The following is a 26422-nucleotide window of genomic DNA, read 5'->3' on the forward strand; positions in this document are numbered from 1 at the left end:
CTGGTCATATTTTGTGAAAAAATATATATTTACTTAAAGGGGTAGTTCTATGAAAGAAATTTAAAACTTAAATATCATAAAACAGTACTTATTTGGACTGAAGGTTGTGTGAGTCTTGAAAATTTCAAATTATTTATTTCTTTTATTGCCTTATCTTTCTAGATTTATGTCACAGTTAAAAACAAACCATTCATAAAACCTACTTGGCAAAAACCGATTTATTATGTTTTAATTTGTGTATGACGCATTTTAGGATGATTAAGTAGGCAGATAATTTCTTAAGATATATATAATAGAACTATCACTTTGTCGATATTAGGAATTATATAGACCACTTGACCAGTCCTTTAAAGTTTACAATCCAAATATTTTGTCATTTTAATTGAATTTTTAGAACAATAGCTACTTTATAACTAGGACACTGTCTGTACACCCACTAACACTTACAATAATCAGCTGAATCTTTCTTGATTATTGATGGATTTGAAAATTCAAATGCAATAATGCGCTACTTGTTCATTTGTTGAGAATGTATAAAAAATATTTAAATTTAGACTTTAAAATTTGAATACCAATACAACATTTTTTATGTTAAAAAATATACAAAGTTGTTTTTTGCTGCGCTACTTACGGACATAACTTTTCTTGTTGCTTTTTTCAGAAAAAATGGATTTAGAGCTTGGTCCATTTCTGGAAAATGATTTGGATGATAATTGGATAAAAGAAAACTCAACAAGGGAATTGTCAATATCGAACGAGGTATCACATAGCCCGGGCCTGAGAAACCTAGTAATAGGGGATTTTAATTTCCCGCCTAATTTTAAAGGTCTCAATGTTAATTATTGGGGTTGAACACCCTCAACAGCACTAATAAGCATTATGGATAGAATTTTTAAACAGCTTTGTTATTTTGTGCCAAAATATTCAAAGAATTTTGAAAAAATATGTTGAGTTTTTAAAAAACTGATTGAAATGCTCAAAAATGGTAATTTATAAAAAAAAACTTACTAAAAATAGACATTATTATAGGTATTACTGAAGCATACATGTTGGAGGGTGACGCAAATTTCAGCTCTCAGATATCGCGATTTGAGAAAAATTTATCTTGTTATCATAGCGAATCAAATAATCTTGCGAGCCTAAAATAGTAAATCAAATAGCGAAAACTAAGATCTTAAATTTGCGTCACCCTTCCAACATTTCGTATGACCGCGTACGACCGTGAGAAATAGCATGTTATTAAACTCATTATTATTATCCCCTTTACCCTACCTTAAAATCCCAATTTGAGGGCAATTTTAAACCGGAATAATTTACCTTGAAATTAGTGGGAATCCCAAAATATGAACTTTAAATCCTATTACTGGCTTTTTGAAGCGGGGTATTTGAATGCTACCCCGTCAATATTATGTTGTCAATTAAAAACTGGCGGCATTTTCCTCATATAGTTTCTTCAAACATACATTAAAACTTCCCAGGAACCGCTTGAAATTTTTCTTTTCATAGCACTTATCTGTGGTCTAGTCGTTTTAGAGATATTTTACATTCTTAGTATATTGAATATTGTGTTTATACCTACTTCTTAGCTTACACTTTACACCATTAAGAGTAGGTATAGTATATGTATTTTTAAATTGCGTGATATTACTTTTTACGGTCTTATTACAATTATCTTACTATGTTGCTTTTTAGCCTTCAAACAAAGTGAAAATGCATTTTATGCGCATATTTTGTTTAGAATAATTTAGCATTGAAATTTTGCAGTTTAGTTTATTTTGATCTGATAATAGCGAAGCTGCTTTATAACTATGTTACTAGTCTCTCTTTCTTTTTCTGTTAGATTGATAATCGCCCTCTTTCTATTACCTATTTCTGATTTGTCTTTGTTGTATATTTAACCGCCCCCACTCGACGTTGGGAAGGCAATTTGTTGGAATCTCAAACCAAACCGCATCATATCAAAAGACTTTAAAAGATTTGTTGTCAGCAATAATTAGGATGTTATTTACACTACTAGTAGCAGCGCCCCTTGCATCTAGGAGCATTTATTCAAATGGTAATAAAGGACAAGAAAAATAAACTAATTGCATCATAAGGCCTTAATCTAAAATTGAAAAAGCCTAAAAACATTCCGGGGCCTATATAAAATCAATCTGTTCAGTATTTTTTAAGATTTAATACTAAAGATAAAAAACTTTTCCATCTATAATACAAAGTAGAACGATGTCTGTTTGTCTGTTTGTTTGTAGCGAAGGATCTCGCTAACCGCTGAACCGATCGGGTTCTCCTTAACAGGGTAGCTTCTCATAGTTCCCAGGAAGGTTTATAACTATTTTCTTGGGGGGTGGGACACCCCCAACCCCCCAAAATTGAAAAATACCCCCCCCCAAAAAAAAAAAGAAATTTTTTTTTATAAGATTTTCTTTTATATCTAAAATACGAAAAATTGGTTTGATCAAACCTCTTTGGGCAAAGCCCCTAGAGGCTAGGGGCGAAGCCGCTAGTCTAATATAATAGGATATAAACTTTTTTGCTTAAGAATTTTCTGTCACTGGATGTAAGTAATCTTTTTTTGTTGTTATATAAATATTTTGTATACATAATATAGAATTTAAATTTTGTTGTACTGAACAAAAAATTACAGGTTTATGTTTTATACAAAAATATTTAAAAAGTAGGTAGGTATAAATACTTTTTTCATGATAAACTCCACATTTAGAAATTACCAGACGTTTCAGGAAGTCCTAATTTTTTGGAAGTTGCTACTTTTTGTACCAGCAGCTACGCCCCTAGAGGACTTCACTGAAAAAAAGAGCCATATTGGTCGCGCCGTTGTTAAGATCTTGCAATACAAACATACAGACAGGAATAACAGTCTAAATTTGCACAAATATTTTTCAAAATTTAACGATTAGGTATAATATTTGTAAGATAGAATAGAATAAGTAAAATACTCATTTCATTTCTTGATAAACTTAGTGTTAAAGTTGTGAAGTAGATTTGCTCTCAATATTGAAGCTAAAATAAAACCATTAATCCTTTTAAAATCTCAATTTCAACTAAAAGACAAATGCATGACAAAGACAAACTTATAGGAAGTATCTTTGTATATTTATACTATTATCAGTTTGGTTTCCATTTCAATACATTTCAGCTGTCTTCAAACCAGTTGTGGAACGACATAAAACCATGCATGCCCAAAACAGGCAGAATTTTTCCTATACCTTTATTACTTGTCAATGAAAAATATTCTAGAAATACATATTCTCATGATATTGACAATTTAGAATAGCTGAGAAGATTTCGAGTAAAGAAGCTTCCTTGGTTCAACTCGTAGGAAATATTTAATTCTTAATATAATATTTTATGTTATTTCTTGTGAAGGATTAGAATGGCTATCAGTAGCGCCGCTACTCTTCAATTATTGTATGTTCGTCTGTATTAGACACTTGACACAAGCTAGGCTACATTAGTATAATTATTACTTAAGGGATATAAAGGGATGAGACAATGGGACACCCCCAACCCCCCCAAAAACAAAAAAATCCCCCCCCCCTTATGTAATTAATGTACATAGAGCGATTGCTCTAACAAATATTATCCACAGGATATTTATTTTTGTAGAAGATTTCCTTGGTCCTTTTTTTTTGAAGGAGATTTCCTTGGTCCTTTACGATTTTCGCCTTAATTTTTTTTATCACCTCTTGGGGCAAAGCCTCTAGAGGCTAGGGGCGAAGCCGCTAGTAAGTTTAAAAGTTTATAAAAATACTTTATAATTACATTAAAGTGTGGATAAGAGTGAGCGGGGGGGGCTTTATTTTAAAAGGATGTTGGTGGGTAACCTCCAGGGAGGGAGGGAGGGAACATTTGAATAAAAAAAAGGATTTCCTACAACACGGCTATCAGACATTGACACCCCACCCCCTTATTTTTAGTAGCGAAGCTACACTATAATTCACAATGTCCGTCTTCGGTATTTTTTGGCCAATTTTAAATTTTTTTTGCATTAACAGTTTCAAAATATTTTTTCCAATTGTTATGTGCATCTAGTATGTAATTTACTTTAACCGTCTTCATCATACAAAATAAAACAAGGTTTCATGTTTATTTTCTCCAATAAATCTATTCTTGATTTTAATAAATACACTTTAAATCTACTTCTACGTATTCCCATCCACAATTTTTTGTGCTTCGCTACTTATGGATGTTGTCATCCTTGTTTAAATACATTGATAATATTTAAGAAGTGGGTGGTGTTTGGTATTTTTATTTTATTTATAAAAAAAAACAGAATTATTTTGAGACAGCAATATGATTATTATACCCAGGGATAAGTCTCTCTGTGCACAGAAATACACAGTCCAATAGAATTCCTAGATTTTGAATAATAAAATAAAACAATGAAAAGAGGAGTTGATTGTAAAAATATGTTATACAGAAAATCTATTGAGAGAAATCAAATAAAATTTCTGTACAAACTCAATCAATTGTGTCAACTATGTTGTTTTCAAAATCGGAAAGGCTTCTTTTTTGTGTTTGTGATTAGCTAACTTTTGAGCCTTTTTTCATAAAAAAATTTTAGCTGTTAGATTGCTCATTGACTAATTTCAGCCGCTTTTATAATGTTAAATATTATTAAATTCTAAAAATTTTCTCAACAGTGTTTTTTTTTATATTTGCTTCTAATGGATGATATTTTACTTATTTATTTAATTTTTAATAATTTTTTTGTAAGACATTTAGGTAATTATTTTCAAAAAGTTACCTAAAATGGACCAACCAATAAGAAGTCCAAGAAATCCTCCAATAAAACTCAACATTTCTATATCTCCAACTTGATAAAAAGTCTACATAAAGAATTAGATTTGTCCATTGTTAATAACAATTCCTATTTTATTATTTGTAGAAAATTTTCTTTTTTAATACGATATCATATGATACTCGATTTTTCAGTATGGCCTAGACCTGATTATAATCCAGAGGATATTAAGCGGTTTTAAAGCTTTACTGAAAAAGACATTCCTGATATAAATATTATAAAAAAACTGTTGGTAAATCTAGATAAGACATTTTACTAATGAACAAATCTTAATTATAGAGAAACTGTTTTACTAATATAAACATGTGACCTTTCTGGTATGGACAGTATCCCTAATTTGTCCCCTTATCCTGTTATGTGTTGTGTTGTCTGGAAACATGTCCAAGAAACACCTAGAAGAAGACCAGTTTGATATCATGACTTTTATTTGATAGTCCTAACATAGCCTCCTATATGGGCTAAGGCTTGCAGGTGGTAATACTTATTGTTTCTTTTGTAATGCCAAATTTTACTGTTGAGTTCCGGGAATCTGGTCTTTTCAATTTGTATAACGGGGTTGGGGTACTTGTACTGCTCATGAATCAAAGTATTGCAATAAGAGACAGCTGTTTTTTTGCATTTAGAAAAATGTTTCATATACATATTGGCTTATGAAAATTTAAGGTAAAAGTTAGGTTCCAATCACTCCATCATATTAAAGCCATTGACCTCCCCCCCCCACCTCGTCCTTAAAAAAATTATCAAATTGATCCTTATCATAAAAAGCTTACTTAATATTCCAAATCTTGTAAACACATCTAGCCTGACATTTGTCCATATTCTTTTGGATAAAATTTGTTGTTAAATTCTGAACAACAAAAAATATTGGTTGATATGAAATACGTCTAAAGTCTATCTTTTTCATATTACAGATTTTTCAATGACTACAGCATAATCAATAATCCTAATATATCCTAATGCAATAATAGACAGTAAAACAAGACTTAAATTAAAATTAGTCGTTAAAAGTTCAAGACTTTAAGTTTTTGTTAGATTAATATCTATCCTTAGTTGAAACAGGTTCTTGAAAAGACCCTACAAAGAATTTTCACCTTGATATAGGCATATCTTTGGGCCCCCTCTTCAATGTTTTGACATTCCTTTAGATTACGAGTGTTAGCACCACGTTTCCTGAAATCAAGAAAGTTTATTTCTTCATGGAATACTAATAGGTTGGTGTGAATACTGAGTTATTCTCCTAAAGGTTGTTCAACAAGAGATACTTAAATTGTGATGAAATATCTTATTTATTTTAAACTGAGTAGGAACGTATTGCCGCAAGCGCATCCCTTGTGGGTGGCATTCTTTTAAAATTCCTATTATAAGATATTCACTTGGTTTATTTTTTTTGTTCCTAATTGGTTATCTATTAAGTTGTATATTTACATTAATGTTAAAATCTTTATTAAATAAACCTGATTTGATTTATGTTAGTTCTCTCACCTTCTTTTATCTTCCACATGATGTCCAAGAAGTGCTAGTTCAATGGGTACATGGCATGGATCTTCATCCCCTTCCCACAATTGCTGTACAATTTGAACAATAATTATATTGTTTATGTCCCTTAACAAGCTAGGTATGTAAAAAGTATTGCTGAAAATGTTTCAAGATTATCATTACAATATCCATCCCTAACTACTTTCTTCAAGAGAAATGTGCATATAAGTGAGTAAGACTTTTAAACAGATTTGCTTAGAATGTTATATTTGTTGTGTTGAGCAAGCAAAGCATAGGTTTGTTAAGATGCACATGGGGTTTCTTGCAGAGTAAGGTATTAGTTACAGAAAACAAAATTGGTATTAGCAGAAGAAATTTCATTCTGTTACTTAAATTTGCTTTCCTTTTTTAATTAAAGCTTCCTAAAGCTATCCAACTTTGTCAACAGAAAAAATATATTTCCTATCTCAAATTCATTAATTGCTATGAAAGAATTTACCTGGCGCATGATATCCAGTAAACATTTGTAGTACATAGCATCAGATTCCCAGGATTTACATTCAGACTGCAAAATATAAGAAAATATCGAAAGGAATAGGATTAAAATACTTTTTTAAAAACTCAACCAAACACAAAAAATGGAACTATCATACTGCCATCTCCTGACAAATTTTCCAACCATATTAATGTTAATCTCAAACATTGCATTGTGTATAATTTGTATTCATTCTCTAATAAATCCAAATTATTTGTTTAGATAAGAAATTGAAAAGACAATTCTTATTTTGGTTTCTTGTCTAATTTAAGAACGGGACAATCACTCCTCCTATCAAGTATACCTCAGTATCTGTGACATCCCATTCTTCTAGTTGGAATGTGCAGTAGTTTTGATCCTGCAGATCTACCTCTGTTGGTTTCTAAGTAATATCGTATCAGCACAGAAATATTTTTTTATTATTTTTTCTTTTTTTTACCTAGGTAATTTTTTTTTTAATTACCTCATAGGGCAAAGCCTCTAGAGGCTGGGGGCGAAGCCGCTAGTAGGGAATTATATAGGATTTAAAGATTTTTGAAGTTTGAAAAGATATTTAATTTAAGTTAGCACTATATCTAATTTAGTATTTGAAATGCTGGCACTTACTGTTTCAATTGGCATGACAACTTCCATTTGAATAAGTATATCTTGGTATTCAATATCAACCATCAAGAAAGCCTTACCCTAAAACATTTTTTCTAATAGGAAATATATTCAAAATCATGATAAGTTAATTAAACCTTAAGCTTAAAACCTTCCACCATGAGATCAGGCTTCACATTAAGATTCCTTAAATATGTTATTAAATTATTACAATTATGATTATTTAAATAATAAGTAAAAAATTGGGGAGGGTGGATATTTCAACAAGTATGCCAAATATGAAGGAATTAAGGGGGGGGGAAGTTTGTACACTTATAGGAAATGAAATTCAGTATCAAAGTTTGGGAGGGACGTGTGGGCTTGTTTTTAAAGTTATCAACCTAATTCTTTTTGTAAAATCTCTTATATGACTGGATGTACACGGAAAACTTTGAAAATTGAATTTTGGTACTTTCCTTCAAGGGGCCAGTGGAGCAAAAGACCCCCCAAAACACTAAAAATATGAGTTCTGAGCTTATTTTTAGAGATATCAACCTAATTTTTTAAATGTAAACTTTTAAAAAATAACTGAACTTAGTAACCATTACACATTTCATTTTGGGACTTTCCTTCTAGGGGCTTGTGGAGCAAGAGACCCCCCAAAACTAAGAAAAGGAGTTCTGAGCTTATTTTTAAAGATATCAACCTGATTTTTTTCAAAGAAAACTTTTTAAAAATAACTGAACTAAGTAACTACTACACATTTCATTTTGGGACTTTCCTTGTTGGGGCTTGTGGAGCAAGAGACCCCCCAAAACTAAGAAAAGGAGTTCTGAGCTTATTTTTAGAGATATCAATCTAATTTTTTTCAAAGAAAACTTTTTAAAAATAACTGAACTTAGTAACCATTACACATTTCATTTTGGGACTTTCCTTCTAGGAGCTTGTGGAGCAAGAGACCCCCAAAAACTAAGAAAAGGAGTTCTGAGCTTATTTTTGAAGATATCAACCTGATTTTTATTTGCAAAGAAAACTTTTTTAAAATAACTGAACTAAGTAACTATTACACATTTCATTTTGGGACTTTCCTTCTAGGGGCTTGTGGAGCAAGAGACCCCCCAAAACTAAGAACAGGAGTTCTGAGCTTATTTTTGAAGATATCAACCTGATTTTTTTAAAGAAAACTTTTTTAAAATAACTGAACTACCTAAGTAACCATTACACATTTCATTTTGGGACTTTTCTTCTAGGGGCTTGTGGAGCAAGAGACCCCCCAAAACTAAGAACAGGAGTTCTGAGCTTATTTTTGAAGATATCAACCTAATTTTTTTATAGAAAACTTATATAAAATAACTGATCTAAGTGACCATAACACATTTCATTTTAGAACTTTCTTTTTAGGGGATTGTGGAGCAAGAGACCCCCCAAAACACTGAAAATATGAGTTCTGAGCTTTTTTTTTTATAGATATCAACCTTATTTTTCCAAAGAAAACTTTTTTAATGTAATTGAACTAAGTACCTAACTGTTACACATTTAATTTTGGGACGCTCCTTCCAGAGGCTTGTGGAGCAAAAGACTTCCCAAAACTAAAAATATTAGTTCTGAGTTTTTTTTAAAGATATCAACCTGATTTTTTATAAGAAAACTTTTTAAAATAACTGAACTAAGTAACCATTACACACTCTTGATTACCACTACATTATTGATATCTTTAAAAATAAGCTCAGAACTCATATTTTCAGTGTTTTGGAGGTCTTTTGCCCAACCAGCTCCCAGTAGGAAAGACCCAAAATGAAATGTGTAATGGTTACTTAGTCAACCTGATTTTTTTAAGAATACTTTTTTAGACAGAACCGTACTAAGTAACCATTACACATTTCATTTTGGGACTTTCCTCCTAGCAGCTTGTGGAGCAAAAGATCCCCCTAAACACTAAAAATATGAGTTCTGAGCTTATTTTTAAAGATATCAACCTGATTTTTAGCAAATCTGTTGTGGCTACGTAGTTCAGTTAAATGAAAAAAGTTTTCCTTAATAAATCAGCTTACCTAATATCTTTAAAAATAAGCTCAGAACTAATATTTATGGTTTTCAGGGGTCTTTTGCTTTACTAGCCCCTAGAAAGAAAGTCCCAAAATTAAATCTGTAAAGGTTACTTAGTTCGGTTATTTTAAAAAAGTTCCTTTAAAAAATCAGGTTGATATCTTTAGAAATAAGCTTAAAACTCCTATTTTTAGTTTTGGGGGGTCTTTTGCTCCACAAGCCCTTAGAAGGAAAGTCCCAAAATGAAATGTGTTCTGGTCACTTAGATCAGTTATTTTTAAAAAGTTTTCTTTTAAAAAATTCAGGATGATATCTTTAAAAATAAGCTCAGAACTCCTATTTTTAGTTTTGCGGGGTCTTTTGCTCCACAAGCCGTTAGAAGGAAAGTCCAAAAACGAAATGTGTTATGGTCACTTAGATCAGTTATTTTTAAAAAGTTTTCTTTAAAAAAATCAGGTTGATATCTTCAAAAATAAGCTCAGAACTTCTATTTTTAGTTTTGGGGGGTCATTTGCTCCACAATGCCCTTAGAAGGAAAGTCTAAAAATGAAATGTGTAATGGTTACTTAGTTCAGTTATTTTTAAAAAGTTTTCTTTAAAAAAATCAGGTTGATATCTTCAAAATAAGCCCAGAACTCCTATTCTTAGTTTTGGGGGATCTCTTGCTCCACAAGACTCTAGAAGGAAAGTCCCAAAATGAAATGTGTAATGGTTACTAAGTTCAGTTACTTTTAAAAAGTTTTCATTGAAAAAAATCAGGTTGATATCTTCAAAAATAAGCTCAGAACTCCTGTTCTTAGTTTTGGGGGGTTTCTTGCTCCACAAGCCCCAACAAGGAAAGTCCCAAAATGAAATGTGTAGTAGTTACTTAGTTCAGTTATTTTTAAAAAGTTTTCTTTGAAAAAAATCAGGTTGATATCTTCAAAAATAAGCTCAGAACTCCTTTTCTTAGTTTTGGGGGGTCTCTTGCTCCACAAGCCCCTAGAAGGAAAGTCCCAAAATGAAATGTGTAATGGTTACTAAGTTCAGTTATTTTTAAAAAGTTTACATTTAAAAAATTAGGTTGATATCTCTAAAAATAAGCTCAGAACTCATATTTTTAGTGTTTTGGGGGGTCTTTTGCACCACTGGCCCCTTGAAGGAAAGTACCAAAATTCAATTTTCAAAGTTTTCCGTGTACATCCAGTCATATAAGAGATTTTACAAAAAGAATTAGGTTGATAACTTTAAAAACAAGCCCACACGTCCCTCCCAAACTTTGATACTGAATTTCATTTCCTATAAGTGTACAAACTTCCCCCCCCCTTATAAAGTATATGCTTATTGTTTTTGGCAGCAAATATTAGATATTTTGTATAAAAAATTCTTTTAAAAAAGTGGTTAAATTCACAAGTGTAATTTTAACAGACTTAATAAAAAATGCCTTCTCTTTTTAAATATATTAATATAATACCTCTTGTTAATTTGCCTTTTAAAAGAAGCACATTCTCCATATTTGCCTCTTGAAATTTCAATAATCTGGTCCTTGAAAGAATCTTCAACCAGTACATCAAATATGTCTAAATATTTTAATACTTTAATTTTAGAGAGAGAATTTAATTTCTGTATTTTTTGGTAATGTAGTTTTGTAGTTCTAAGAACATGAAGGTGTTAGTTTTTGTTTAAATTCATTGTGTTATCTTAAGACAGAAAAGTTTATAGATATAACAAATTGTTTTTGATATGAGATATGGCCTGAGAAAAAATAAACCATTACCCTAAAGAACAAAGAAAATATATGTGTGGGATGGGGACCCCTAATTGCTCTTGTTAAGGAGCCCCTGTAGGAATGGGTCCAAGCCACTAATATTTTTTTTATTAGCATTAATACAGATTTTCCAGTAATTATTATATGGTATGTCCTGATATCTACTTGACTTAAAGTGGATACATTTTCTGAAATTGCATTTGACATAACATTAGTTATGTTATGGTTTTGGGGCTTAGACTCAAATATATTAATTCCCTTAGCTAATATTTCTTACTTAATAGTTTAGTGCATTTAAAATAGTTTGATAAATGAACTCACCTCTAGAATACAAATGAAATTGTGTTGTGTTATAAAGTCTTGTTCTATTTGATGACTGTTTGAAGGGATCCAATAAGCAAGCAGTTACAACTACATATATTTATACATATTTATTTATTTTCATTAGCTAAATTGGCTTTCTTCTATAGGTTTCAATGATTTTCAAATATTGAGAAATTATTAAGAATTATTAAAAACATTTTAAATTTTCTGTATATTAATACCTATTTATTGTCACTTTCGATATTTTAAATTAATTTCTAATTACTAAATTTAATTAATATTTTATAATTAGGTAGGTATGTAATATGTAATACTTTAGTTGATGAAAATAAAATCTAATTTTCCTGGATATGATTCCCCAAGATCTTTAGCTATATCCAGTTTTCTGTAAGCATCTTCCCAACCCTAAATGTGTACCTTGATTTTAGTAATATTTCAAATACAAAAAAAAATATTTTTTAGAGCTTATTTTATCCAGATAACTTTGGAGATCAATTAAAATAGATTTTTAAAAGCAAAGCTTTTCTATAATTAGGGTCGGTCCGTCCGTCCGTAACGGATAGCTTTTTTCATTAATTTAGGCATGTTAGAATTGTCCTATCGATTTCAAATTTTGCATGGTGATTCCTTTAGTAGTTAGGTACGATTTAAAAAGCGTAGCAACTCTATAATCATTACCAAAATGTCCGTACGTTCATTTTAAACATGTTGATTTTTTTACTTTTTTTACAACAAATTTTTATGTGAACTAATCATCTGATTGATCTGATTTTTGGTATATTGATTCCTGGGACAACAAAGTATAATGTAATAAGCGAAGCAACTTTATAATCAAGTCCTAGAAATGTAAGTATGTATCAGTTTTTTTCAATAAATTTACTTAAAATTTTGCTTTGACCCTTATACATTTATATTATGATTATTCAGTTCTGACACTATACAAGTGTTAATGTCCGTTTGTCCTACCGTTTCAGTGCTTCGCTTTTATGGATGTTGTCATCCTTGTTTGATTTATATTAAGGATTTGAATACTTACTATTGTTTTCTTATACTTATGAAAGAACTCAATAGCAACCAGAATTCCAAATAGAATTATGAACAATAGAGTAAGCGCTGGTTTTATCATATCTATGATTAGCAAATTGGCAAATGTTATGCAATTGAAGTGATAGTTCTTTTCCATGATTTGTGATATTTTGTTGTTGGCGTAACAAATATAGAAAATCAATCAATTAAGTTGGACGAATTGCTGTGTCTGATACACTATTAGTGTGATAATAGTTATTTCTCGCATCGTATTATAAACGGCTTTCCGCGGATATAGAAAGTACAATTATGAGATTAAAACTAGTTTTTTTAGCCCCGAGGTGCCGAAGGCACCGGCTAAAAAAACTGGTTTTAATCTTATGATTGTACACATTTCTATATTCGTAGAAAGCTAGATATAATACGATGCTAGACATAGTTTTTTTGTATTAATGAGAACCGGTTCCTATCCACCGGATTCGAATGAATACGAGAAACCATTTCTTATTAAATTGCCAATAATGCCTATGATATGTCTACTACTCTTCATTGTTGAACCAGAAGAAGGTTTCTTTAACTGAAAATTAATAGTAAATTAAATAAAGATACTGAACATTCACAAATAACACATTCATGCCTACCTTTGTATCACCCTTTGAAGACATGTGGAAAGAATGACAAAAAAAATTCTTGACACAGTATATAAATGAAAATTATAATTTTGAAATGTAATGATTTTACTTGTAAATAGAAATTATGAAAATTACAAATCATCATATTTCCTTTTTAATTATTTTTACATTGCTTGCTTTTCTTTTATTCATAAACTTTAATTAGACAGGAGAGGAGGATAGTTATAAAGTGCTAAGGCTATACTTATAATCTATTGAAAAATAACACCCTAAAAATATACTATGTACTGTCAGCCAATATAGCTTAGGACCTCCTACACGTAGATGATTGTTAAATATAAAAAAAATGATTTTTGTTTTACAAGATTTTTTGATTTTTTTTCATTTAAGTTTTATACTTATATACCTAAGCTACCTTATTATAAACAAACTATTTTTTCTTTCTTACATAAAATTCAAAGTTTAAAGCAAACAAGAGTGATATAGTATTAGATGACAGAATAAAATTTGTAATTTGAATTGATAAATTACAGCATAATCATGTTTAAATTCATATTTACTTGTACAGGAACTAAAACTTTCTCTCCTTTCATGTTGAATTCATTTTGTTTTTAGGGTTGTGTTTAATGATTTGCACTTTTATTGTAATATTTGTATTTTTCTACCCTTTTCTTAAATCTGCTTTGATATTTTAGAAATATTTGGTAAAAAAGGATTATAATAGAGAACATTCACAAAAAATCTATGTATATACAGTTACATTTCTTATAAAAAAAAAGATGTTTTATTTCATCATTTATTTATTTTCAATCATTTGAATTGTTTTTTACATCGTGGAGCCATTCTGTCTGAGCACAAATGGAAACAGTCCAGCAATATACCTAAAATATTTAATATTGATGTAGAAAAAAACTTATAAGGGGGATGGGGAGTGGAATTAAACATCTATTGGGACAAATATCCAGCATACCTGGAAACAGCTGTCTGTTTTTTTTAAAGGCACATTATAAATATTTGGTTAAAGAAGATTGAATTATTAAGATAATTCTACCTAGAATGGACCATCCAATTAGTAGACCTAGGAATCCTCCAACAAAGCTCAGCATTTCAAGTTCTCCCACTTGATAATAACTCTAAGATATACATATTTGCTTTTGGATAGAAAATTATTGAAGTTAAGAATTTCCAATTATTAAAACTACCAATTCATATGCAAACATGTGAAATTTTTTGTTCGATATTTTTTCGACCAGTTGGACCAAAAGTCCCCCCCCCCCCTTCCACTTATATTTCTTTTAATTGAAATATTAACCTAACTCAGAAATATACCTTCTTAGAGGTGACAGAATCTCTGATTTCTCCCAGGATCCTTTTATCAGTTGTGTTATCAGGAAACATATCCAGGACACAGCTTAAATGTAGTTTTATTTAGTGGAGGATCCAAGAAGTTGTTATAAGTATTTAGATTTTAGTCAGGGGCAGACAGGATTAATGTGAAAGGATTAAATTATCTAGTACATTTAGAAACTTTCTATTTATATATAGGTAATAAATCTTCTCAAAAGCGCGTGATACGAAGCACAATAGAAATCCAAATCTTAAATTACGGCAATTTATCTTTTTATTAGCAATTAATTTTTGCAAAATGCTTTGCAAAATCTCAATAGTTTTTGACCAAAAAGATGATTTTTTAAAAAATTCAATAAATCAGTAATGTTCAGTATTTCTTGTTATACTTGTGAAATGTACCTAGTGTCTTTTTAATCCTCTTTTATTTACAATACCCACGAAAATAAAAGTTTTTACTTGAAACTCCAAAGCTTGTAAATACATCTCTTAGGGCACTCACTTGTCTTCTTATCAATGAAATTTTTTGTTAGATTCTGAAAATATAAAGTTTTATATAATGCAAGAATGTTAATGGATATGACAAAGGCTGATAAATTGATGTACATCCCCGATGATGATTCACAAAATTACCCCTTCTGTAGATTTTGATTAGTGAATGAAATGATTAGACACTCAACTTAATGAATCAACCAATCAAAATTCAATAAAAGACCCCAAAGTTATTATAAAACTTTGGGGTCTAGTGAAATAAACAGCCCAATGTTCCCTCCCTGTCTATATAATGTCTTTATATCTCTATATTTATGAGATTATTTTTACCTTAATGAATTTCGACCTTTCAGAACCCTCTATTTCATTTTGGCATTCTCTTGCTCTAAATTATTGTATTTACTAGATATTGTGATTATTTGGTGCAAGAAGTTGAATTAATTTCTTAGGTTCAGATATTTTTGTTCTTTATTCCAGATATCAGACAAATAGATTAATCGCTTTAAGCCAAGATGTGACTTAAGCAATTTTTGCGCAAATATTTTATATTAGCCTTACCTTTTTAAGAGAATTGCTTTTTATATATTTAATGTGATTAAAAAAAATTTCCTATGGCTTTGCCACCCCTTATGAAAAATTTAAAGAATGAACACTTCATTCAACAGAATGATATAATCATGGGGGGTTTCCTTAAAGTGTTTAGTAGTGCACAGAACCTCACCCCCCCCCCCCTCTGATCTTTTTAATAATTTTAAAACAGGGGGGGCCGGGTTGTCTCGATTTAAAGGTGGGGGGGTTCGGATCTGACACTTTCGCGTAAACAGGGAGCATAGGCTTTGTCTTAGGAGTGAGAGGATAGGTTATTAAAGTGAAAAGTTTACTTTTGGGGTGTATTTTTATTATATTTTTAAAAATTTGGATTGGCCTCCAGGTTCAGGTGCTGCAGGCCGCCATGTTGTCTCTGGACAGGTAAAAATGAAAAAAAATTTTTTGAAGAGTTAGAAGTCAAATTAAAAAACAAAATATGCATCCTTTTGAATGATATTAACATTTGAAGATAAAAGATGCATATTTTTTTTATAAATTGAACTCTAACTCTTTAAAAAAAAAAATTTTTCATTTGTACCTGTCCAAAGACGACCTAGAAGCCTACAGAACCTGAACCTGGAGGCCAAATCCAAATTTTTTTTAAATATAAGAAAAATACACCCCAAAAGTAAACTTTTTTCTTTTATAACCTATCCTCTCACTCCTAAGACAAAGCCTATGCTCCCTGTTTACGCAAAAGTGTTAGATCCAACCCCCCCCCCCCCTTATTACCTTAAACTAGATTAGGTTATATTGGGTAGGGCACCCCACAGGGGTTAATCATACGGTAAATAATTTAATCCCCTCCCTGCTCCCCTTCTTATTTTCAATTTATCCTAATATATAAAGTAATAAGCTTTTTTTTGTCTGTACCGAAGGATCTCGCTAACTGCTGAACCGATCGGGTTCTCCTTAACGGGATAGCTTCTTATAGGGCCCGGGAAGGTTTATAACTATTTTTGGGGAGGGTGCCACCACCCTCCAAAGATAATTCGCCCCTAAAAAAGAAAACTTTTAAAGCTGATTTTTTAATCTAAATTTTAAAAGATGTTTATTTATTCAACTTCCCCCTTCTCAAGTGCCCCTAGAGGCCTCTAGGGGCGTAGCCGCTAGTTTGAGAAAAATTACGCACCTCTTAAGGCTGAATTCAAGGAGAGACATCTCAATAGGCAAGTGACAACTTGGGTCTTGACTGCGAAATAATTCCTAAAGTAAAATGTTGGAATTTTAGGTTGCCTAAGTATTTTAGCATTAAAAAATGGTTTTGCTTTAATCTTGAAAACTTTTAACTAAACTATAAACTGAGCTAGTACATTAATCTTAAACTCCAATCACACATATGTATTAAATCAAAATATATAAAAGAAATAAAAAATGCTCTGCACTCCACTGTGTCCAAATATTTTTTATATGTACCTGACGCAGCTCATCACCAATACATTTAAAATACATAGAATCAGATTCCCATACTTTACAATTTGCCTTAAAAAAAAAAGATATGAAAAATATGATGACAGGTGGGATTATTTTTTACATCTTGTAAATCAAGTAACTCTTTTCATAGCACATAGAGCTAGAAAATCTTGGCAACATGTATTACATGAATGAAAAAATATTGCTATTTACTCACAAATCATTTGATGCAAAAGGTTAGCAACATAAATGGTTTTCTTTGTCAGTTAAGAAGATATAGTATGATTTTTTTTTATTGGATTTGTAAAAGATGAGTGGACATACAGACAGACATACATTGTATTATTTTTACCTCAGTTTCAGTATTGTCCCATTCTTTAAGTTGGAATGTGCACCAATGCTGATTCGTCATGTCGAGACCGTTGGGCTTCTAAAATTATTCATTTCAATTTAATCTCTACGACGGTGATAAAAATTATCAAGGCCTCTGTAGCCGCACGTCAGCCGTCTGTAAGCCTAAGGGAAATCAGCCTTTACTTTTGTTAAAATCAGTCTAACCCCAACTCCAATAAAGCAATCACTCTTTTCAAAAAGGTTTTCACCCAACAGGTTTAATTTTGAAGATTAGTCGCTGCTGACGCATGGCTGTCAAGCCCTGCAATTATAAAAGCATAGCTCTGATAGATTTTGGTAATTTAGCCATGTTAAAATCGCCGTATTGATTTTGAACATTTTATATGATTTTATCAAGAATAAGGTAAACTTGAATGAGGGAAACCTCCATTAAACATGTAGCTTTGCAAGTAATTTAGTATAATTGACTTTTTCATCTGTCTTTCAGTCCGTAACTATGAATGAATACTATGATTTTTTATGATTGGTTACGTATTTTTTGTGAAGGAACCCCTGACCTACTTATTTTCTTATATTTACCCCATTCTCTCTCTTTATATTTCCTTCTTTTATGACCTTTTGTCCATCTGTGATTTTTGTGCTTTGCTATTTATGGAAGTTGACATCCTTGTTTAATATTAACAGCGGCGCTTTTATTTTGTCTAGCTTCACTTTTATGGATGTTGTGAACCTTGTTTACTTACTGTTTCAATCGGCATCACAACTCCAAACTGAATTAGAATATTCTGATGTTCCATTCCAACAAACAAGGATGCAGTTTCCTTAACAAATAACAACATAGTCATTAAAGTCCATACAAGCTGACCATATTTTAGAACAGTAGACAAATTTGAATGTTAGGTTCAAAGTGAGATTTTAAGCTTTTTTGGGAAGAAAGAGGTGACCCCCTTAAACTTTTCTTTGTGCATATTTTTCAGTTGGTTTATTGTTTTAAAAAAATTTTAAAAATATTTTTAATAAGGTCTTATAAATATATCATTATATATCCAATATTTAAACTTAATCAAAACATTTTTCTGGCCAATCTTTTTGTAGCTGACTGTATACAAATTGTAAGTCTTTTGTTTCATTTAGTAGTCCAGAGTTATTTTATGATGGATAGATGTTTAGCTTTGTAGAATAGGTTGGGCATGAAAAAAAAATAAAAACCTTTATTTTGAAACCATCAAAGAAAAGACTCGCGTTTGTTCCATTTTTTCTAATTATGATAGAAAAATATTAGTATTAAATTTTATTAGATACTAGTGGCCAATTTTAGTTTTAAAAAGAAAAAAAGTATATAAATTGATTTTTTGGCGGGTTGGACAATGCCATGTTGTTTTATTTTTTAACATAAAACCCATACCTTTTAAAAGATGCACATTTACCAAATTTTCCTCTTGAAATATCATAATTTTGTTCCGGATTGTCAACAAATATTTCTTTTATATCTATAAAGTTATCTAATTCATAAGGTTCTAATTCTACAGGGAAGTTCTAACTCTGTTTAATAAACTAGAGGCTGTGCCCCTAGTATCTAAGCGCTCTGTTATGCATTGGAAGGTACTTAAATCTAGCTAAAAACCACCCAGGGACCTATGTGAAGCTTCCCTGAAATGGAGAACTCATTCGGTTATCGAAATCTTAAGCTAAATACAAAAAAGTTTCATATTAATTAATATCTAAAGTTTTGTTAAGCTCAATGTTTATCCCCTCTCCCCCTAACGTTTGTACCTCTTGTAAGCAGATCAAATTGTGTTGTATTGAAGAGACTTGGTGATTTACTTGAGGCTTGTCTCATTGGGTCCAATCTGCATGCTGTTATCACTTAACATATTATAATGATACCCTGGTATGGTAGCTTTGCTCTATAGATAAGGGGGAGGGGCTTCTTTTGTTTTTGTATTTACTAGTTGTCGCTTCTCTAGCATTTAGGGGCTCTATATTTAAAGGGGCAGAAGGGGGTAGAAAAAAGACTGTAAACCAAGACTGTAAACCAAGACTGTAAACCAAGACTTAAATCCAAAAATCAAATAGCATAGAACCATCACAAATTTGAAGCTGACTTATAGTAAAGAACCCAATCAGTAAAAGTTAATTTGAAACCCCCGTGTACCTGGATAAGAATGCTCCAGGTCCTTTTTCATGTTTAGAGCTCTGTACGTAGATTCCCATGCCTAAAATTACAATTTAATAAGGAAAAAGTATAATGGCAACATCCATAAGTAGCAAAGCACAAAGACAATAAGACAAACGGACAAAGGTTTTTTATTTATGTCTTTTGAATCATGACCGGTAGACCGACGGACCAAGAAAAGCATATACTGAATGTTAATTTGTTTAGAGATCTTTTAAAAAAAAAAACAGCAAAGAAAATCGCATTTTCCCTACAGCGTTATGTTCAGAAAGAGGACAGACAATGTTAATTATTGAGTAGCTTTGATGTAAAAAAAAAATATGGGGAGGGGGTGAGTGATACTGACTATCTAACCGTATGAACAGTAAATATGTTCTTCCGGTGTCTTTTTGCGAATATATTGTGCCTATGATAATATGCGGAGCTAGGTGAAGGTACACCAATAGAAACCAGGGGTATTAATGGATAATACATTAACAATTAAATTCCTCTTCTGTAGTTGTAAGTTATTGGTTGAAAAGTTTGAACACTGCAAGTTTATAGAAGAAATTTTGATTTAACAAAAGTACCCAAAGTTTTAACCTAGCAATACCACAGTGTTTTGATAAAACTTAGGGTAATAGTATAGTATACTATTTGTTGTCCATTCCCTCCCTGATAAGTACTTACGATAGAAGATTTGTATTTAGTGAACTCCATAATGCAAAGACCACCAAAAAGAATAAATAAAACCAGAGTTAGCGCTGGCTTTAAAATTCCTATATTTTTTTTTTTTTGGCAAAGTATGATTGAACTTAGATTTTAAGAAGCAAAGCTGATCTATTGGTTGTTTTTTGGTTTACCTATCAAATTTTAAAAATCTATTATCTAAAACAATTAAACCTCCTGTTTTTAAATGAAATATTTTCAAGATATTCACGACATGATTTTATGATTTCGAAAATGTATAATTTAAGTTGCCAATTTCCTTTAGGATCTGTAATCTTGACCATTTTATCATAGAGTTGGTTTACAACTGAAGTTCAATAAAGAAACTTACATAAGTATATAAAAAAAGGTGTTCTTATACAAGAGCCTACATTTAATAATGCAATTATTTAAGATAATTTTTATTAACAAGATTGAATTTCTAAAGCTTCTAATTTAACTCATCACATCTCATCAGAAGATTTTCTTTTCTTTGTTATAAATGTTTCTTGAACTGAAGATCTTTAAATTGTCTGTAACGAATTATCAATCTATGGGGGAATTGTTATTAGATATCCATGGGATCCATAAACCATATCTAGATACTAATAATGACATTAAATCTTTGAAATTGTTTTATATGACTAGAATTTTTAAATTTTGCTTTTTAAAAACCAGTTTTTTGGCTCAAAGTGAGGAGCACCAAGATTTTAGTAGCGTAGTTACTTTATAATTAAACTAGCAGTAACGAACCGAGAGGCCTCTAGGGTCACTTAAGTTGAAGGGGGTGGGGTAAAGTCAACACACCCCTGTTTTCAATCTTAGTTTAAAAAAGAAAAAGTTTTAAAAAAATATTGTGTGAAGTCCTTTATTCTAGGGATGATATCTCCCAAAATAGTTATAAACCTGCCCATGACCTTTGATAAGGAGAACCATTACGGATCAGTGGTTACAGAGATCCTTTGGTGCACACAGATAGACAGACACAGATCCTGTAACTTTTATATAAAGGATTATGTTCATATGTCCGACACAATCCTGTCACTAAATAATGTAGGACATTGACTGAGAGAAATAAATATTACACTTCAATGTTCTTTTTCGATATTGACTACTTCTCATGGATAAAATTATTCTTGTCAAACTTGCACATACATTAAAATTATAGATATTTTCTTTCTGTTAACATTTAATATAATAAATGTATTTGTTTCAACCCAGAGGCGGACTTATCATTGATTTTCTGCCACTAAAATGTCTTTTTTACTTGATTCAATTTTATTAAGCTTTGAACGTGACTTTTACCATGTATCTATTGATATTTTGTGTACATTTACATACAAAGTTTATAAAGAACCTTTTTTTAAAAAAAGCTACCTAGTATTTTGGCTTTGGGATAGGAATTACTCCCCCCTCTACCAGTTTATTTTTTTTCTTAAGATAGAGCGTTGAATTGCACATCTACTGTTGGCAAACCTACCACCCTAATTAACTAATACTTTACCTCTCTAAAAATTATGAAACGAACAGCACAGTTATTCATTTTTTTTACCTGCATAGGTACTTTTATGTCAATGAAAATTACCAGGTTTATGTTTTACAAGGATGTTAGGATATACCTGGATTAAGGCTTTTTTTAATCTACTTAATCAAATCCCTAGTGGCTATGTGCAAAGCCACGAATAGCATATTTACATAGATACCTGCTATTTATTTTTAATATTCTATAAAATGCATGAAAAAAATTATAGTATGTTAAAAGGTATCTTTACAAAAATTTATGAACATGTATTGAAGTTTAAAAAACACAAATAAAACCTGAAATTTTAGACTTTGAAAAAGTATCATATCAAATAAATTTGATAGATAAATTTTTTTAGGCCTTTTAGTTTATTAATGTGTTTTTAAAAACTTTTGATGTTTTTGAAGATAGGTGTTAATTGAACATTTCAAGATAAACTAAGCTTTAATTAAAGAATAAATATGATTATTCAGAGTATCTTGGATCTGTCCTCACACATAACAAACCTCAGGTAATAATCTTGGACCTGTTCTAACACATAATGAACCTCAGGTAATAATCTTGGACCTAACCTTACACATAATAATCCTCAGGTAATAAACTTGGACCTGTCTTCACACATAATAAACCTCATGTTATAATCTTGGATCTGTCCTCACACATAACAAACCTCATGTAATAATCTTGGACCTAACCTCACACATAATAAACCTCATGTAATAATCTTGGATCTGTCCTCACACATAACAAACCTCATGTAATAATCTTGGATCTGTCCTCACACATAACAAACCTTTAGGTAATAATCTTGGACCTGTCCTCACACATAATAATCCTCAGGTAATAATGTTGGACCTGTTCTAACACATAATGAACCTCAGGTAATAATATTGGACCTGTCCTCACACATAATAATCCTCAGGTAATAATCTTAGATCTGTTCTAACAAATAATGAACCTCAGGTAATAATTTTTAACCTGTTCTAACACATAATAATCCTTAGGTAATAATCTTGGATCTGTTCTCACACATAATAAACCTCATGTAATAATCTTGGATATGTCCTCACACATAACAAACCTCAGGTAATAATCTTGGACCTGTTCTAACACATAATAAACCTAAGGTTATAATCTTGGACCTGTCCTCACACATAATAATCCTCAGGTACCTAATAAACTTGGACCTCTCCTCACACATAATAACCCTCGGGTAATAAACTTGGACCTGTTCTAACACATAATAATCCTCAAGTAATAATCTTGGACCTGTCCTCACACATAATAATCCTCAGGTAATAAACTTGGACCTGTACTCACAAATAATAAACCTCAGGTAATTATCTTGGACCTGTCCTCACACATAATAAACCTCATGTAATAATCTTGGGCCTGTCCTCACACATAATAAACCTTACTCTTTATTTTAAGGTGCGCTGTGGTGGCTTGAACTTATTGACGTCAACAATCGAACTTCTGCACAATACTTTCCTACAAAATGATGTAAGTTTTCATCCTTGTACAAAGATAATGTTTGTGCGTGTGTGTGTATGTCAGTTTGTTGCAAAAGATCTCGCCAACCACTAAATCATACATATGGTTCTCTTTTACAATGAAGCTTCTTAAAGTTCCACAAAAGGTATTTATTTAGAGGGAGGGTACCTCAACCCTGCCAAGTGTCATCGCTTATAGAAAAATACGGCTTCCTAAAAAAAGATTTAAGTAGAAAAATACAACTTAAGGTCATGTTATATCAACATTTAATTTTTATGATAGGTATATAAAAGATAAAATCATTCTTAATTTGAATTTTCCCAAGTTTTAAGATTTTTTGGATAGGCCTCCAGGTTCCGGAGCTCCAGACCTCCAGGTGGTCACTGTACAGGTAAAAATAAAAAATATAAATTTTAAGAGTTAGTGGTCAGCTTATGAAACAAAATATGCATGTTTTTTCTTCAAATATGTGAATAACATTTTTAAAAATGCATATTTTGTTTTGTGAGTTGACCTCTAACTCTTAAAAAATTTTTTTTTCATTTTTACCTGTACAGAGACCACCTGGAGGCCTGGAGCTTACCAGGTTTACGCAAATGTGTCAGAACCCCCCCCCCCTGTTCATTTTCTTATCCCTTTAGGAAGTGAGCCTGTTGGTTAATTTCTATACAGACAGATTACGAGATCATCATAGTGCCATACCCTCATCTCTCAGGTAAATATAATTTCTATACAGATAGATTACTAGATCATCATAGTGCCATACCCTCATCTCTCAGGTAAATATAATTTCTATACAGACAGATTACTAGATCATCATAGTGCCATACCCTCATCTCTCAGGTAAATATAATTTCTATACAGACAGATTACTAGATCATCATAGTGCCATACCCTCATCTCTCAGGTAAATATAATTTCTATACAGACAGATTACGAGATCATCATAGTGCCATACCCTCATCTCTCAGGAAATATAATTTCTATACAGACAGATTACTAGATCATCATAGTGCCATACCCTCATCTCTCAGGAAAATATAATTTCTATACAGACAGATTACTAGATCATCATAGTGCCATACCCTCATCTCTCAGGTAAATATAATTTCTATACAGACAGATTACTAGATCATCATAGTGCCATACCCTCATCTCTCAGGAAATATAATTTCTATGCAGACAGATTACGAGATCATCATAGTGCCATACCCTCATCTCTCAGGAAATATAATTTCTATACAGACAGATTACTAGATCATCATAGTGCCATACCCTCATCTCTCAGGAAATATAATTTCTATACAGACAGATTACTAGATCATCATAGTGCCATACCCTCATCTCTCAGGTAAATATAATTTCTATACAGACAGATTACTAGATCATCATAGTGCCATACCCTCATCTCTCAGGTAAATATAATTTCTATACAGACAGATTACGAGATCATCATAGTGCCATACCCTCATCTCTCAGGAAATATAATTTCTATACAGACAGATTACTAGATCATCATAGTGCCATACCCTCATCTCTCAGGAAAATATAATTTCTATACAGACAGATTACTAGATCATCATAGTGCCATACCCTCATCTCTCAGGTAAATATAATTTCTATGCAGACAGATTACTAGATCATCATAGTGCCATACCCTCATCTCTCAGGAAATATAATTTCTATACAGACAGATTACTAGATCATCATAGTGCCATACCCTCATCTCTCAGGAAATATAATTTCTATACAGACAGATTACTAGATCATCATAGTGCCATACCCTCATCTCTCAGGTAAATATAATTTCTATACAGACAGATTACTAGATCATCATAGTGCCATACCCTCATCTCTCAGGAAATATAATTTCTATACAGACAGATTACTAGATCATCATAGTGCCATACCCTCATCTCTCAGGAAATATAATTTCTATACAGACAGATTACGAGATCATCATAGTGCCATATCCTCATCTCTCAGGTAAATATACTCGTATGCCAACAAATCTGGTATTAATTTTATCTTATTACTAGTATATTGTCTATGATAAGAACAATAGGTACATGAATTTTCATCATAAATTGTCAGAACCATACAGCTCGGATATTAATCAGTTTTAAAGCCATGCGAGAAAATAATTTATAGTCGTTCCAGAAAGTCATAATTTTCATGAAAACTATTACTGCAATATATTTTACAATTAAGCTTGGTTGTAGGAACGGATTGTTTTCTTGGATGCCTGAAGGAATATTGCATTTTTTTTTGCGTAGATAATTTGACATTTAAACCCTACAGATTGGCTTATTAGAGACTGATTTAGACATCCAGCTGAAAATTCATAAATATAAATTTTTTTGCGGCGTATAGGTGGATTAGGCAAAGGCATGACAGCCTAAATGGCTACAGAATACGTGGCAGGGGATTTTTTTTCGTCAATTTATGTTGCTAATGTAGTCCTCAGAAATTGGTCAATAAGGTCCATAATTGTCAGGGGAGGGAATATGATAAAGTAATTGGTGGGGGGTGTTGTTATATTAGCCAGCTGGGTGAAACATTTTGTCAAGGTATGCGAATATCTCTCACAATATTTACGTATTCTATATCTATTATTTACATCCTGAGTTCTTTTTTAATCAATTTATATTATTTAGAGGGTTACTGTATCTAAGTAAATGTGCCAACTTAACAAAGGAGAACGTAGAAATGTTATTGGACAGGTAAGAAAGTTTTTTAGCGAGGGTTAAACATTGTGCAGATATAGGTATAAAACTTGAAAGCCAAAAATGTATACATAAACATTTATTGACAGTGACAAATAATAATTTCACTATTTTAGAATGTTTCGCGAGTTAATGGTCCAACAGCAGGTTGTCAGGGATAGATCAATTGTATTTAATATGTTATCCTATCTCCTTTATAATAGGTAAGTATTTAAAGTTTAGATTATCTTTTTTTTAATAGTCTAATTTGATAATATTTATTTAAAAAAAACTGTACAAAAATAATTTTATTTTTGCGGTTATTTTATTAGGATCAACCACTTATGTTAAAATTGTAACAAAAAGATTAATTTTTTTCTCTCAAATATTAAATTCCATATGGTCAGAAAAGGCAAAATCCCCACTAGCTGACCATCTGCGGATTTTTTGCGGTTTC

General features: G+C 31.2%; 3 protein-coding genes and 1 long non-coding RNA gene across 7 annotated transcripts in view; 1 reads left to right on the top strand and 3 right to left on the bottom strand.

The window, feature by feature from the left end:
* Window positions 1–664: 664 nt before the first annotated feature.
* Window positions 665–26422, top strand: part of Mms19 (MMS19 nucleotide excision repair protein) — a 63512-nt gene continuing 37754 nt past the window's right edge. For 3 of the 4 annotated variants that reach the window (XM_080174461.1, XM_080174460.1, XM_080174459.1), the window contains exons 1-7: window positions 665–735; window positions 3286–3335; window positions 22238–22277; window positions 23198–23269; window positions 23902–23975; window positions 25918–25983; window positions 26103–26189. In XM_080174461.1, coding sequence (XP_080030587.1) covers window positions 667–735; window positions 3286–3335; window positions 22238–22277; window positions 23198–23269; window positions 23902–23975; window positions 25918–25983; window positions 26103–26189 — 458 coding nt within the window. In that variant the 5' untranslated portion in view covers window positions 665–666. Of the gene's footprint in view, window positions 736–3285; window positions 3336–22237; window positions 22278–23197; window positions 23270–23901; window positions 23976–24688; window positions 24738–25915; window positions 25984–26102; window positions 26190–26422 lie in introns of those variants that run through there. The other variant, XM_080174462.1, reaches the window with a different exon arrangement.
* Window positions 4056–11618, bottom strand: LOC145330889 (uncharacterized). The gene is made up of 12 exons (XM_080175557.1): window positions 11527–11618; window positions 10912–11017; window positions 7571–7619; window positions 7437–7514; window positions 7135–7212; window positions 6795–6860; window positions 6302–6384; window positions 5911–5989; window positions 5590–5666; window positions 5130–5211; window positions 4766–4847; window positions 4056–4373 (listed from the first exon to the last, which is right to left on the bottom strand). Exons 3-12 carry the CDS (start codon window positions 7592–7594, stop codon window positions 4294–4296), a joined length of 729 nt encoding a protein of 242 aa, XP_080031683.1. The 5' UTR covers window positions 7595–7619; window positions 10912–11017; window positions 11527–11618; the 3' UTR covers window positions 4056–4293.
* On the bottom strand, window positions 13853–17587 carry LOC145329187 (uncharacterized). Its single transcript, XM_080173228.1, has 8 exons — window positions 17380–17587; window positions 17031–17096; window positions 16747–16820; window positions 15357–15411; window positions 14994–15070; window positions 14517–14598; window positions 14239–14320; window positions 13853–14068 (listed from the first exon to the last, which is right to left on the bottom strand). The coding sequence occupies exons 1-8, from the start codon at window positions 17437–17439 to the stop codon at window positions 13998–14000; spliced, it is 567 nt and encodes a 188-aa protein (XP_080029354.1). The 5' UTR covers window positions 17440–17587; the 3' UTR covers window positions 13853–13997.
* Window positions 19002–20307, bottom strand: LOC145329330 (uncharacterized). The gene is made up of 3 exons (XR_013882868.1): window positions 20227–20307; window positions 19537–19597; window positions 19002–19247 (listed from the first exon to the last, which is right to left on the bottom strand). It is a non-coding gene; the product is annotated as an uncharacterized LOC145329330 (long non-coding RNA).

This window comes from Acartia tonsa, chromosome 10, assembly GCF_053477335.1.
Source record: "Acartia tonsa isolate MP-2025a chromosome 10, ASM5347733v1, whole genome shotgun sequence".
NCBI classification, from domain to species: Eukaryota; Metazoa; Arthropoda; class Copepoda; order Calanoida; family Acartiidae; genus Acartia; species Acartia tonsa.

Excerpts from the sequence above, each read along its gene's own strand:
- LOC145330889 (XM_080175557.1), bottom strand. The coding sequence starts at position 7,594 with ATGGTGGAAGGTTTTAAGCTTAAG. Across the intron at positions 4,848-5,129 it reads ATACTGTCCATACCAGAAAG|ACTTTTTATCAAGTTGGAGA; the intron begins GTCACATGTTTA and ends TTCTTTATGTAG. Across the intron at positions 4,374-4,765 it reads TATTGGTTGGTCCATTTTAG|GAATTCTATTGGACTGTGTA; the intron begins GTAACTTTTTGA and ends TTCAAAATCTAG.
- LOC145329187 (XM_080173228.1), bottom strand. The coding sequence starts at position 17,439 with ATGACGAATCAGCATTGGTGCACATTCCAACTTAAAGAATGGGACAAT. Across the intron at positions 17,097-17,379 it reads GGGACAATACTGAAACTGAG|GCAAATTGTAAAGTATGGGA; the intron begins GTAAAAATAATA and ends TTTTTTTTTAAG. Across the intron at positions 14,321-14,516 it reads ATTCTGTCACCTCTAAGAAG|AGTTATTATCAAGTGGGAGA; the intron begins GTATATTTCTGA and ends TGTATATCTTAG.